Genomic DNA, 13,405 nt, shown 5'->3' with positions numbered 1-13,405 from the left:
GCTCTTCGCTGGGGGGAGGGGGGGTCGCAGCTGGCTCAGCTGGAGAGCCGGTTCCGCGCGCCGGATGCATCCCGGGGCCGGGGGAAGTTTGGGGAGGGAAGGGGGCCGCTGATTGGCCAGCGCCTGCGGGGTCAGAGCCAGCGCCGAGGCCCGGCGAGCTGCGGGGCGGGGCTGGGGGGGGGCCGGGGCAGCGCCGAGGCTTTAGGGAAGGCGCCGCGAGCCTGGCAGCGCTATGGGGAGGTGGCCGGCGGCTCCTGGGCCGCGCTCGCTGGGGCGAGCCGGGGTGGGAGGAGCTCGCGGGAGGCGCCGGCGGCCGTTCCAGGGCAGGTCGCTTTCAGCTCGTGAGCGCTAAACCCTCCAACTCGCACCCCGCGTTTTCTCCAGCAGGGACCTTCGCCGCTCCCAGGCGCGCGCGCCTGCCCCGGGCGGCGACCGCAGCGCGCAGCCGAGCGCTCCTCCGGCCTCTCCCGCGGCCGCTCTGCAACCCCCCCGCGGCGCCGCCGGCGACTGGAGCGCGGTGGATTGGCGGCTCCCTCCCCTGTGGACTAAGCACCTGCAGCCGGCCCGGAGCAGCGCAGCCTCCCCGCCATGGATTCCTTCAAAGGGGGGATGAACTTGGAGAGGCTGCCCGAGGGGTTAAGAGCCCCGGCCGGGCACGAGCTGCCTCCCCCCTTCCACCTGCAAAGAGCCTCCGACGCCAGGGACCCGCTGGAGAATTCCGCCAGTGAATCCTCGGACACGGAAGTGCCAGGTGAGACCGCTCCCCTGCCGCCGCTTTGCTCTGCTCTGCTCTGCTCTACCCTGCCCTGCCCGGGGCCCAGGGACTGTCCCGCCCAGGCAAGGCGCACCGGGGAGCGAAATGCCGGGCGCTGCTAGAGCCTCACCGGGAAGGTGGGTTGGCCAGATCGCTTACACGGACGGGCACCTCGTCCCTGCCCCTCTGCAGCGTTGGGAAGGGGAGAATGGTGGGGGGGGGGGTGGAGCTGGTGGGTGCTGCGGGGAAGCGGCCCGACCCCTGAATCGGTAGTGTTGTGTGGAGCCGGGAAACCCGCCTCGCTTTGCACAGGGCCGGGCTCGGCTCAGGGCAGGGCTCCGCTTTTCTCTCCTCCCGTCCGAGCCGTGCAAGGACTGGAGGGGCAGCAGCGGTTTCCCGGTTGGGCAGGTCATTAGATCGGGGGTCGCTTCTGCGCTGACAAGCGCCACGTGAAGGAAGCAAAAGCCCTGGCAGCCCTGCATGAGGGGGGGTTACTCTGCAGCCTCCCCCGCCGCGGAGAGAGAGCGGTGCTAAGGGGGGGCACTTCAATAGGGCTGCTCCTGAAAACGGGCCTGCCGCCCAAACAGATACCCCACCGCTGCACAGGGCAGCGGAGAACGTCGGTTCTGCCTCCGAAGCCGATTCGAAATAAGGCTTTCCGTGTAAACGGGCTGGGGGGTTAGCAGCTGAGGCCCTCCCCTTGGCAGCACTGTGGGACATAATCGCCCCCTCTTCCTGCACCCCTCAACTCTGCCCCATCCAGGCTAAGGCGACTAAATCCACTGCGGCTTAAGAAAACTCACAAGCCACCTTTCCCTTTCCAACCGGAAAGCGAGAGGCTGAAGCCCGCTGCGTGTTACGATCTGAGCCGGGATCCGAGCCCAGGCCGCCCTTTTTCAGGAAATCTTGGCGGGGATCAGTCAAAGGCCCAGATTGCGATCACCCCGCTGGCTGCGCCCGGGGACGGCCAGGATTTTGCCTTCCTTGTTTGCTCGCAGGAGAAGCAGCCCCAAACGGGCGGAGAGAAAAAAACCAAATCTGTCCGCCAGAGAGATGACTCTCTTCCAAAATGAAGTCACTTCCCCCTCGCAGCCTGCACGGCTGGGTCACGGAGACCTGCTTGGCCAACACACACATCCACCCCAGCGGCGGGGTTTGGGGAACACAAGCAGCTGCAAAGGGAGCGCGAGCTGGCTGTGCACCCAGGGTGTTTCATTCTGGGCCTTGCTTCTCTGCAAGCCCCTCACTGCGACTAGGTCTGCAATAAACCCCTCACTTGGCCGCTCTGTAACTGCATGAACTCCCGCATTTTCACTCGGGACATACCCGGGGAAACCCAGGCGCAGACTCTTTGCAAGTACCAGGAATCGCCTGTTTTGCGAGGATGTTTATGAATTTAAATACATCCCTGCAAGCGGCGCGGGAAAGGACGTCTGCCCTCCAGTACCTCCTATAATGACTGCGCCAGGCCTCTTTATCCCCACCCTTGCTCTGGCTTATTTATACCTGGCCCTGCAGATTTCCAAGACCAGCATCTGATGAAGTGAGTCTGTGCTCACGAAAGCTCATGCTCAGAACTTTTCTGTTAGTCTATAAGGCGCCACAGGACCCTTCGTTGCTGTTACAGACCCAGACTAACACGGCTACCCCTCCGCTACTTCCCTTTCCCATGTGCATGCCCCAGACCAGTCCCAAATTTTGCTCTTAGTCCCGCCCGTAAAAATCGCCCCAAAGAGACCCACCAAAATCAAACCCAACTCCTTTGTACCAGTGCAAAGCGTTGGGCTTGAATACACAACACGTGCCTAGATCGTTTTGCGCGGCTATAGCTGAGTGTTGTATTTGCCTATATGTGCATGCTATAGACATATTAATATGTATATATTAAAATAAACACGTTAAAAAGAGCGAGTGAAAGGAGGGGGGAGAGAGAGAGAGAGAGAGAGAGAGAGAGAGAACACACTGTGGCATATTTACACCCCGCGACTTTCTTTTCACAAGAGCAACACATTCATACATCAAACTTGTGCAAACACGCACATGCGTAGCTCGAGCTCTGTAGCCTCAACTCCAGAAACATTTCACAGAGCTCGTGGGGGGAGGGGGGATTTTATCTCCCTATATTTAAAATGATCAGTAAATACTCTTGTTCGTTTATATCCCTTCAAACGCTGTATCGAAGTCCTGGTTCCCTACGCAGACATGCAAACACGGATTCAAACACACAAAAATAGCAGCCGTTGCCCATTTGGTTGCAGGCCTGGCTGCTAGTTTCCTCTAGTTACAGCAACGATTTTTTTAGGGGGGGGGGAATTTCTTCCCCAAATTTAGATGAAAATAATTTAAAAAAAAACCGCGGGGCTGTCTCAAACCTTCCGCTATCCCCGTTTTTTACTTTTATTCGACCGGTGGCTCAACCCTTCGGTTGCTCATTCTCTGTCGAAATAACCTCCAATACTGGGGAGGGGGCCGGAATTCGCTTTTTTAAGTAATTCGTGTTTTATTTTACACTCCCGGGGGCTCATCGGATCGGTCCGGTGGGGGAAATAACCCCCCACGCACTCGAGCGGAAGCTTTTGTTTACATCGAGAGAGAGAGAAAATAGCGAAAGGGAGGAAGGATTTTTAAATAGATTTGTTTCCTTTTTCGCTGCATTGTGTGCCGCAGAGGAGGGGGGGATAAGCAGCGAGTGTCTGGCCCGCTGTCGCTTTCAGAGGCCCCTGGCTAAGCGAGCAGGCCTAGAGGATAAGGGAAAACCCAGCGGCTGGCTGGAAATGGATGTTTCGGGGGATTCGCCCGGGGGACCTCTCCGCACCCCGCGGGGCTGCGTGAACGGAGAAGGAAGGCGCCCGGGCCGGGGCAGGGGCCTTGCGCGCTCCGGGCAGGTATGGCAGAAATCACCAGGGGAGCCTCTCGGAACGGCTGGCCGGGGAGGGGTCTGCGGGTCCCCGGGCCGAGTGCGCGTCTCACCGGCGGGCCCCGGTTGTTTTGGACAGACAAAGAGAGGAGCGGCGAAGCGAACGGGGGAGACGGGAGCGCGGACGACCCGGCGAAGAAGAAGAAGCAGAGGCGGCAAAGGACGCATTTCACCAGCCAGCAGCTGCAGGAGCTGGAGGCCACGTTCCAGAGGAACCGCTACCCCGACATGAGCATGCGGGAGGAGATCGCCGTGTGGACCAACCTCACCGAGCCCCGAGTCAGGGTAAGGCCGGGGGAAGGGAGGCCCAGCCAGCCCGCGGCCCGGGGGGAGGGAGGGCCGATCCCCCGCCCGTGGGCCGCGGCTCCGGCCGGCGGTCTTTCCTGAAGCGGAAAACGTGGCAGGGCGCAGCGCGCCAGCCGGAGGGGAAAGGTGAACCGGCGCCAGGGGCTGGAGAAATTCACGGTGCGGGGACACGCGGGTGTTAACAGCTGCGCGGTTCGTCTTCCCCCACCGACTGGAGCTGAGCCCGGGCAGGCGCGCGCGGGGGGCTTCTCCAGGGCCCTGCCTCCCACTGTGATCGCCCATCAGTTGCATTCCACGTCCCTCCCCGGGCCGGTCCCTAACCAGGTGCGCTGTGCGCCTGAGACACTCAGGACCCGGATGCCATCAGATCACAGCAGACCGGGGCGGAACTACGGGCCGCACACTCGATGGAGAATCCCCTTCCGCGCCCTGCTTCCGCTTGGCCACCTTGCGCGGGAGCTGGATCCTGGGGCAGCGGGGAGACGGAAATATTTCGCTGAGCTGACCCAGCCACTCCAGGCAGGCCGCAGTTGTCAACAGAGCCAGGGAAGTGGCCCTGTCTAAGCCCGGTGGTTGCCTTTGCAGGATTTCCCCTCTGGCTCCCCATTCTTATGGGGCAAGCTCTCAGCAGAGCAGGGGGACAGCAAGAGCCGCAGAGGAGCTGCCTCTAAACGCCCAGCTAGGAGAGGGTGCAGGCCTAACCGGCTGGGCTGGGGCGGGGGAGGAAACGGAAGGTACAGGATGCCCCCAGAAATCAACAGCTGAGGGCAGGGACCTCTCTTAATGCAACTGCCCAGACAGGGGCTCTAGAAGTTTTTTAATCGGCCCCGAGTGAAGGGCCATACGCCCTGCGCTACACAGCCCTGCGGAGAGGGAGACAAGGCTGCCACCTTGTCAGAGAAAAAGCCCATTTCCAAACCGCCCCTGTCTGGAAGGGGCAGAATTTCGCCAGAAGGGCCATTTTGCTGGATTTGCTGTTCTGTCCTGGATCGATGAATGGCAGAAATGGGACCCTAGTCTAGAGAGAGAGAGGGGCAATTCTCTGCGCCTGGGTGGGAGAGGGCGGCACAGCGGCCCCTCCTAGCGTGCGTTATGAAATCGGAGCTTTTTTAATGTCAATAAGAACCAGTGGCTGGAATTGCGGTCAGATCTGCAGACGCGCTGCAAAGACCAATGGCTCCTACCTGCCCCCCCGGCCCATTCAATCCTCCCCTCCAAAAAAAAAGAGAGAGAACGAAACTGGCGTTTCCCAGGTACACGGATTACCTGGCGGTATGACAGTGCCCGCAGCTCTCCCTAGATTTGACTCAGGTTGGAGTGGATAGACTCTAAAGGCAGTTTAGAAACAGAGGCAAGTTTATGCTCCCCGAGACCTTCCGTAAAGAGTTTGCCGATAACATGCCTGCGAGAAGAGAAACCATTCCAGCATCGCGCTAATATACAGAGCGACCAGAAAGCGGTTAAAGGGGATCTGCTTCGCAGCACGCAGCAGACGGCTCCCTCCAATCTAGGAAATCCACCTAATGCACAGGGACTAGTGTCTCTGATTCCGGAGTGGTTAACGCCGCCCCCCCCCCCCCCCCCACACACACACACCTCCCCACCATTAAACTTCTGCGACGAGGCGGCTAAACTGTTTGTGGCAGTAGACGGTACGCACGGTCAATAGCCGAACGACAGGACAAGGGTCTGGGTGAGATTAGACAGCAAAGTCAATAACCCTCTGTAGACACGCATGCTTGTAGGGCTGAGCTGTGCTTGCTGTAATAGGGCTCTAGCCAGGGCGACCGCAGACTATTGAGATGGGTCATTCATTTGCTATTTCGCATGCAACAATAAAGTGCCAAATCAGAACGGCTCGTGCTGCGATGCGGATTTTATTGGTGCTGATGGGTTGGTTTGTGTATTGCTCCTTTGGTTTGGGTGTTTCTCCCCCCCCCCCCCCCAGGCAGTTAGTTTTTCATCCAGGGTGTAGGATATTTCCCTGGTTGGTTTCCAGGGGGATTTGATGACCTCTGCGCGCTAGAGCTAGTCTCCGCTGCGTGCGGTTTATTAACAATGTTGTGTCTCCGAAGTCCCTGCCCAATAGCAGCTCCGCGGGAGGACAGAATAGCCACAACATGAGACGCAAACAAAAATCCTGCACCTTAGAAAGTCCTTACAGGCCGTCTGGCTTTTCCAGCCCTGAACTCGCTTGAAAGGCTCATAACAGGATAGGACCCCAAGGGAAGGCTTTTGAACCCAGCCCTTAGCGCCAAAGCAGCCAGTGGTTTTGAAACGTGCTCCGGAGCTAGATGTCCAGCGCCGGGAAAAGGCAAAGGGGGGACAGGGAAAATCTTGCAAAGCGGCTGAATCGAATTCACTTCCGTTCAGGGCCCCGCTCGGGTTCTGCGGCCAAATCAAACCCCTCCAGGTCAGAAAAGCCCGGCTGGGTTAGACGAGTCCTCGGCTAAAAGGGCCCAAAGGAGGTGCTCCGCAAAGATTCCCTCTTCCGGCCTTTGGGGGCTAAATCCTGGCTGTCTGAATGGGGGCTGCGGGGGAAAACCCGACAGCGCCAGGGGGAAAACGCGCGTTTCTGTGGCTGGCCTATTTCAGGAAGCAAATAAAACTAATCCGAATTGCCTTTAACGGGCCCGTTCTCCCCTCTGTGGCACGGAGCGCTGGGGTTGGATGCGCGCAGCTCGCAGTTTTGCAAAACCAGCTCTTAATTTGCGAGGAGGGGCGGGCTTTAAAATGTCTAGGAGCCATCGTTAAAACGATCGCCCCTCATTTTCAGGAAATTCCTGTCTGGAAGCACCTCTGAGGGGTGAATTACAGGCCTTGCGCCTCGGAGCGTCCCTTCCCGCTGCAGATTTTTACCGTTTTTTTTTTCCTCCATATAAGACCCCGCGATCTTTTCCCCTCCGAATTTCCAGCCCTGTCGCTCCTTCACAATCAAGCCCTGTCCATGAGCACGCGGGGAGGACCGGCTCAAAGAGCCCCTTTCAAAGCTCCGGCCTGGGGGGCAGTGGGGATGTAGCCTTAAAGCTGCGCTCCCCCCGCCCACTCCGTTTTGCAGGAGCTGCTGTGTGGCGTGTCCCTTTGCCGGGCCTGGCCCCAAGGGGCCGGAGAACCCAGCTGCCTTTCCCCAAGCCATGGGGTCGGGTAGGAGAGGCCAGTCCGCCGGCTGATCTCCCCAGCCAAGCAGGCGGAGAATCCCCCGCGCTCTGTGAAGGGCAGGTTAGATCCGCACTGCCCCCCCCCCCCCCCCCCGCTCTGCGGGCTCCGCATGGGGCCCAATGGGTCTCCGGCAGCGCCCTAGAGATAAGTCGGGGGACGGCTGGGCATCGCCGCGCCCCTCCCTGCAGACTCAGGGCTGTAAAGCCTCAGCAGATGGACAGGCGCAGGCTGGACGCGGGTTTCCACCCAGGCGCCCCCAGCCAATCCCCCTCCGATGGTTTGTAACAAAGGCCCTTTATTGCCCGGCCGGGGCGAGCCGGTTCACGGTCTCTGGCAATCAGAGCCGCGCGAGGCAGGGGCGGCACCCGGCCAGCGGAGCGCGGCGCTGTACATCCAGAGCTGCGGCGCGGCGCCGGCGGGTGGGCGGGCTGGAGGGGCGAGCCTGGGCTGTGCTTCCACCCTTCCGCCGCCGCCGCCGCGGGGGCCCGGGGGAGGAGGTGGGGAGGAAGCCAGGGGGTGTCCCCTGTCCCGCTTGGCTTCTTCTCTGCGGGCTGGCTCGCTCCGGGCGGGGCCGGGACTAGGCCAGTCTCCCGGCTCACCCCGCTGTGCCTTCCCCCCCCCCCCGCAGGTGTGGTTCAAAAACCGCCGGGCCAAGTGGAGGAAGCGGGAGCGCAACCAGCAGCTGGACCTCTGCAAGAACGGCTACGTGCCGCAGTTCAGCGGGCTGGTGCAGCCCTACGAGGAGGTGTACGCCGGGTACCCCTACAACAACTGGGCCGCCAAGAGCCTCCCGCCCGCGCCCCTCTCCACCAAGAGCTTCACCTTCTTCAACTCCATGAGCCCGCTCTCCTCGCAGCCCATGTTCTCCGCGCCCAGCTCCATCTCCTCCATGAGCATGTCCTCCGGCATGGCCCACTCGGCCGTGCCCGGCATGGCCAACGCCAACCTCGGCGGCTCCGCGCTCAGCTCCCCCATGTCCTCCCCCGCCTGCCCCTACGGGCCGCCCGCCTCGCCCTACGGCGTCTACCGGGACACGTGCAACTCCAGCCTGGCCAGCCTGCGGCTGAAATCCAAGCAGCACTCCGGCTTCGGCTACGGCGGCTTGCAGAGCCCGGCGCCTGGCCTCAACGCCTGCCAGTACAACAGCTGACCGAGCCGCCGCGCCCGGACCTGGCAGCGCACAGCCCAGAGCCCCGCAGAGCCCCGGCGGCCCCCCGGGGCGCACGGCCCAGTTGCAATTTCCCTCCGGATGATGCGGGTTGTCCGAGGTTACTTGAACGCGCGCGGGAGCGGCCGGGGAGGCCGCGCGGGGGCTCGGGGGAGGCGGGCGCGGAGCTGCCCACGCGCGGGGCACGGGGCGAGCTTCGGGGAGCGTTTACCACGGACCGGAGCAAACGGGGCTCACGGTCCTGCCGGGCCGCGGGGACGCGCGTGGGGATGAAGCTTTGGAAGTCGCACAGGAGGGTCAACCACTTACCCGAGGGTCTATTTATACCCGGCGCGCCGGCCCGCTGAACAAAAGCGCTTTTCAAAGGCCCGATGCTCCGCTCCACGGGTTGGGCTCCAGTTGAAACCCACGATCCAGGCCAAAAGCGAGCCAGCGGGTCCTACTACCTCTCTCGCCTTTCCGCGGGACTGCAGGCTCGGCCCCCGAGAGCAGGCCAGCAACGCTGGAGGGGGCAGCGTGTGCTTCAGCCCGGCCCGCAGCCTGATAATGAAATTATCAGCCAGCGTTATTTAAAGGGTGTTTTTCTTTCACAACATCTAGGGGAAAAAAAAAAACCGGACTGAATCCCGATCCTGCAAGAAGCCGAGCCGCTCCAGCTCGGGAGAAGTTGCTTAGCAATTCCGAAGAGTTCCTTGCCTTTTTTTTCCCCCCTAGAAAATTATTATTAATAATAATAATAATAATAAGGAAAAAGAAGGAACCCAAAACTATGTTAAGGTGTTATGATGTAAATGTAGGTGCTTGCTGGCAAAAAACAAAAAAAAAATGGACATGGTAAATCTGATCTTTTAAAATATTACTGCGCATACAAAACGCATATGAAGTTTAATTGCAGGCATATTTGTTGCTTATATTTGTCCATACTTATTACCTGTAGATGACAACTAAAGAAACATAATATAAAATGCACAAGCTATTCCTTTTCCCCAGTGTATTTCACACCTGTGGTAAACGTTACCCTGGCTGTTACAAGAATGCTGTTGCGGATAAGGATGCAGTATATATATTGTTTTATAAGTTATGTTTTGTGATTTTTTTTCAAATTAAAAGCATGGGAATAAACAAAACCAAATTCTAGCGATGCTTTTAATGTTCTTTTCTGGCTCTATTTATGATATATCTCAACTGACAATAATAAAAACGTGTAGTTTATTCGAAATTCAACACCCAGCACTACCATGGCCGGGGAGTTGCCTTTGATTCAGAATGATTAAATTGTCGATAAATGTAAATATCATTTGTTTGGCTTTTCTGTTTGAAGTCTATGTAGATATTTAAGCTAAATACCATTGGGCCTCGGATGACATGTAAGGGCCCAATTAATTGCCCGACGGGGAATTAGCCATTAAAGTTACTGTATTATTGAAGTTTCGTTCTTTTGGGAAGGGGGAAAAGTTCACAACGAACTTCCGGTCACGCTGATTGGCGGCTCCAGCCCTCGCCGCTCCTCCCCTTCCTAATTTTCCGACACATCTGGTGGAGCTGGAGGGGACCTGGGGAGGTCGGGGGGCCAGGCGTCCCCTGCGCTCCGGGCAGGACCAAGCACCCTCCCCGCTCGCTTTTACTAACCCTTTTGCCCCGGCCTGGGGAGCGGCCTCCAGGAGGCCTGAACTCCCACGCCCCGCGTGCAAAGCCCCGGGACACTCCGCCAAGCCCTTCAGCGCCCCCCCCCCCCGGGCCTTTGCAACCCCCCTTTAGCTGCGCGCAGCGCCCGCAATGCGCCACGCGGCGGGGGTGGGGGGGTCTCCTCCTGCAAACGCGGCTCGACAAGCAGCTCCCCTTCGCGCGCCGGGGCTGGAGCAGCTGTGGCCGGTGTGGTTCCGCTGGGCCTCCCCGCCCTGCCGCGTCTCCCGGAGGCGCCGGTTCCGCTGGGCCGACCCGAGCCTCTGGGCGGGCGGGCGCCTCCCCGCTCGCTCCCTGACACGAGCCCTGGCGCGTGGGCGGCTCGCGCCGGGGCACACGGACCTTCCCCCGGGCGGGAGGGAAATGCGCGGAGCGCAGCGAGGACGGGATCCGGCCCCCGGAGCGTCAGGCCCAGGGCGGAGGCTGCTGGGGCAACGCCCGAGCCGAGCGCGCCCCCCCCGCGCCGCTGGACGGCGGCCCCTTCCACCCCCGCCGGCCTGGTCCCCCAGGAACCTGGAGAGGGCGGCGCACCCCCCCCCCCCCACGCCAGCTGCGCCTGCCCCCGCCCAGGGGAGGCCGCTGTCCCTGGGAGGGCTCGGGAGCCGGGACCGGCGGGCAGGTCCCAGCGCGCAAGAGCCCCGGCCCGGGAATCCTGCAGCACGTGGGGGCACCTCTCCTCCCCAGGGGCGAGCCCGGCAGAGCGCCCTCCCGCTCGGCCCGAAGGGGAGACGCTGCCCGCCGCCACCCCCCGGCACCGACAGCCACCGCACCAGCAAAAGGAGCGAGGGGCTACAGGTGCAAGCCTGGCCGGGGAGGTCAGGGGGAGTTTGGCCATTGACTAGAGCGGGGCCAGGATGGCAGGATGCAAATGTGTGTTGCTAATGCCCAGGAAGGCAAATGCCCCAAAATACCTGTTGGCCGATGAGGTGTCACAGGACTTGTTGTTGCTGGGGAAGATACAGACTAGCTGGGCTACCCCTCTGATGATTCCACAGATGTTCTTCTACAGCCAGACAGGATTGTCTGCTGCCCTCACCCCCAGTGTCTTTCCTGGTACAAGAGTTTTTTGTTTGTTTGTTCGCTTTTAAGTCAAATGTTATTTTAACCTGATTTTTCAAAGTCGCTTTCTTGTCCCAGAGGAGAGAGCCCTCCTGTTACAGTCTGGGACACAGCGGGACTGTATCCTTCTTAGCAAGCCAAATCCCGCAGCTATTATAAAGTTTTGTGAAGGGCTTGTAAACCCCAATAAACTGCACAAACCAGCTGTGCACCACCGAGAGTGTCTGTCTATCCACTTATGTTCTGGCACTGCGCTCATCCCTAGGGGGTCTGCCTCTGAAGCTTTGGAAGGCCCAATGGAAAGGGGTGAGCCCTTAGCCCTGCTGCAGTTAAGTTTCTCTCTCAGCCACAGGGAAGCTCAGGGTTACCGAAAGCTCTGACCCCATCCCAGAGGACAGATGAATTAATGCTGAGTCCCCTCTGGTTCTGCACCCAAGACGAGTGCAGGAATGGATTCACTGGGCATATGCTCCTCCATCTTCCTCCTCAACAGAGCTGGCTCCCTCCCATCTCAGCTTCCCTGTCTCCTGCATCTCTATGGCAGGTGACTGAGCAAAACAGCCCATTCATGTGCTAGGGAAAAGAGACATCTGCCACCCCCAAAAAGACAACAGCAGAGAACGGATGCGGTGAAGGATATTTCCTCGGCCTAAGCCCCTAAGCTTTTACTCTTTATGCCTCTGCAGGAAGGCACACTACACACCCCTTTCTGCTGATTCCTCAGGAACATCTCAGCCTCATCAGCAGGTGGCAACTTCATACCAAGTTGTTTCTGTTCCCATCATCAACACCAATAGAGTCTCACAAAGAAAAGTAGTTATAGTGTCTCCTGCCCATTAGCTCTTTCCACAGGGGCAGTCAATACAAGAGGTCTCCTTTTCCTTGAGATGTCTTGTGACCATGGGGCCTACAAGATGTATCCCCATCATAAACTCAAACGTAAAAAGTATGTGAGAGTTCTCAAGAGGTGCCAGTGACCATGAAAAACAGGCTCTTAGGCCTAATACAAAACAATGAAGGAGACGCCTCTTTTCTGCTTTTTGGGAGCCATAAGAGGAGACAGATGAAAACATGATCAGATTCATGCTCCTTCCCCTGTCCCATCCCATGCACTCCTCCCCCCAAACCTGCCAGCGCTGCAACTCGGCTCAACTCATCTAAAGAACTTTCATCTTGAGGCAAAGACTGACGGGATTCAGCTTTTTCCAAGGAAAGTTTGTTTTCCCCCCAGGAGTGCTGATAAATGTGATAGGTTTCATGACACACAGGCCCACCAGTGGGGCTAACCAATGGCCAGTTATGTGGAAGCATGGAGGGTCCTGCATTAGTTTCCCTTCCCTTGTGTTAGCTGCTGCCTTCTTTCCTTCATCATCTCTGTCTTCACTCTTCATCAAATGCAGAAGTCAACTGCTGTATTCATCCAAACCCACCTTGTCTAAGAAGAATAGAGCCACTCATGTGACATCCCGGCCAGACTATAAACCAGAATCCTAGCAGCACATGTCAGGGTCAGCTTGCCACACAAAAATATCCACTCATCCTACTCATAACTAATCAGCTGTCCAGTGCTCCAAAACCATCAGTAAAAGCTGCACTTCACTCATCTTTTCAATCTTGTCCCTCCTGAACCTTGAGTCTGTCTAGCAGACGATAAGTGAATGCCCTCCACACCTCAAGACTGAAACAACAATTAATGCTTCCTGTGTCCTCAGAGAAAGTTTGTTCTCAAAGTAAGGGACTTGGATATTTTGCCTTCAAAAGAAGAAAAGCTTTGAAGGGTTTGATTGAGTTTTCTTTGCACAATCACTCAACCACAGTTTCAATATAAAGGCCTACTTTGATTTCTTGTTCTTTCCTGTGTTTAATCAATAAACTTTTAATGCCAATGAAAGCTTTTGGGTGGTCGCCAAGTAAGGGAGTGAAACCCAGGTCCCTGTTTAAAATAACCAGGAACCTACTTATCACTGTTCAGTGGTGAAAAGTGAAAGTTTACAAACAACTGTAACTCTCTGGGCCTTTGAGATCCATATTTATACCACATAGGTGGTGCTGGGACTTGCATAAAGATCTCAAAGAGCTGAGTAGAAAGCTGGCAAAGATTGCTTGGCAACCCACTGAATGTCTTTGTAATTGGTTTTGGGAAATAGAAAGCAGCTTGAGGAAAAATATGAAGAGTTTAAAGTGGGAGAAATTATACGTGTTTCACTTTCATTAATCTTCCAGGATTTTATCTTAGTGTTGTTTCAGACGTTTGACTTGATTGCCTTAGTTTAACTGAGTGTTGACCTGCATTTCCTTTTTCTCCCCCTTTCTCCACTATACTCTGTGATTTTTATGTTTCATTTTGACTCTGGCCCTG

General features: G+C 57.8%; 1 protein-coding gene across 1 annotated transcript; it reads left to right on the top strand.

The window, feature by feature from the left end:
* The first annotated feature begins 260 nt into the window (after positions 1 to 260).
* Positions 261 to 9,670, top strand: PITX1 (paired like homeodomain 1). The gene is made up of 3 exons (XM_075009606.1): positions 261 to 751; positions 3,751 to 3,956; positions 7,765 to 9,670. Exons 1-3 carry the CDS (start codon positions 589 to 591, stop codon positions 8,284 to 8,286), a joined length of 891 nt encoding a protein of 296 aa, XP_074865707.1. The 5' UTR covers positions 261 to 588; the 3' UTR covers positions 8,287 to 9,670.
* Positions 9,671 to 13,405: the final 3,735 nt, after the last annotated feature.

Source organism: Carettochelys insculpta, chromosome 15, assembly GCF_033958435.1.
Source record: "Carettochelys insculpta isolate YL-2023 chromosome 15, ASM3395843v1, whole genome shotgun sequence".
NCBI lineage: Eukaryota > Metazoa > Chordata > Testudines > Carettochelyidae > Carettochelys > Carettochelys insculpta.
Note: the sequence above shows the minus strand (reverse complement) of the source record. Positions and strands in the feature narration are given on the sequence as shown.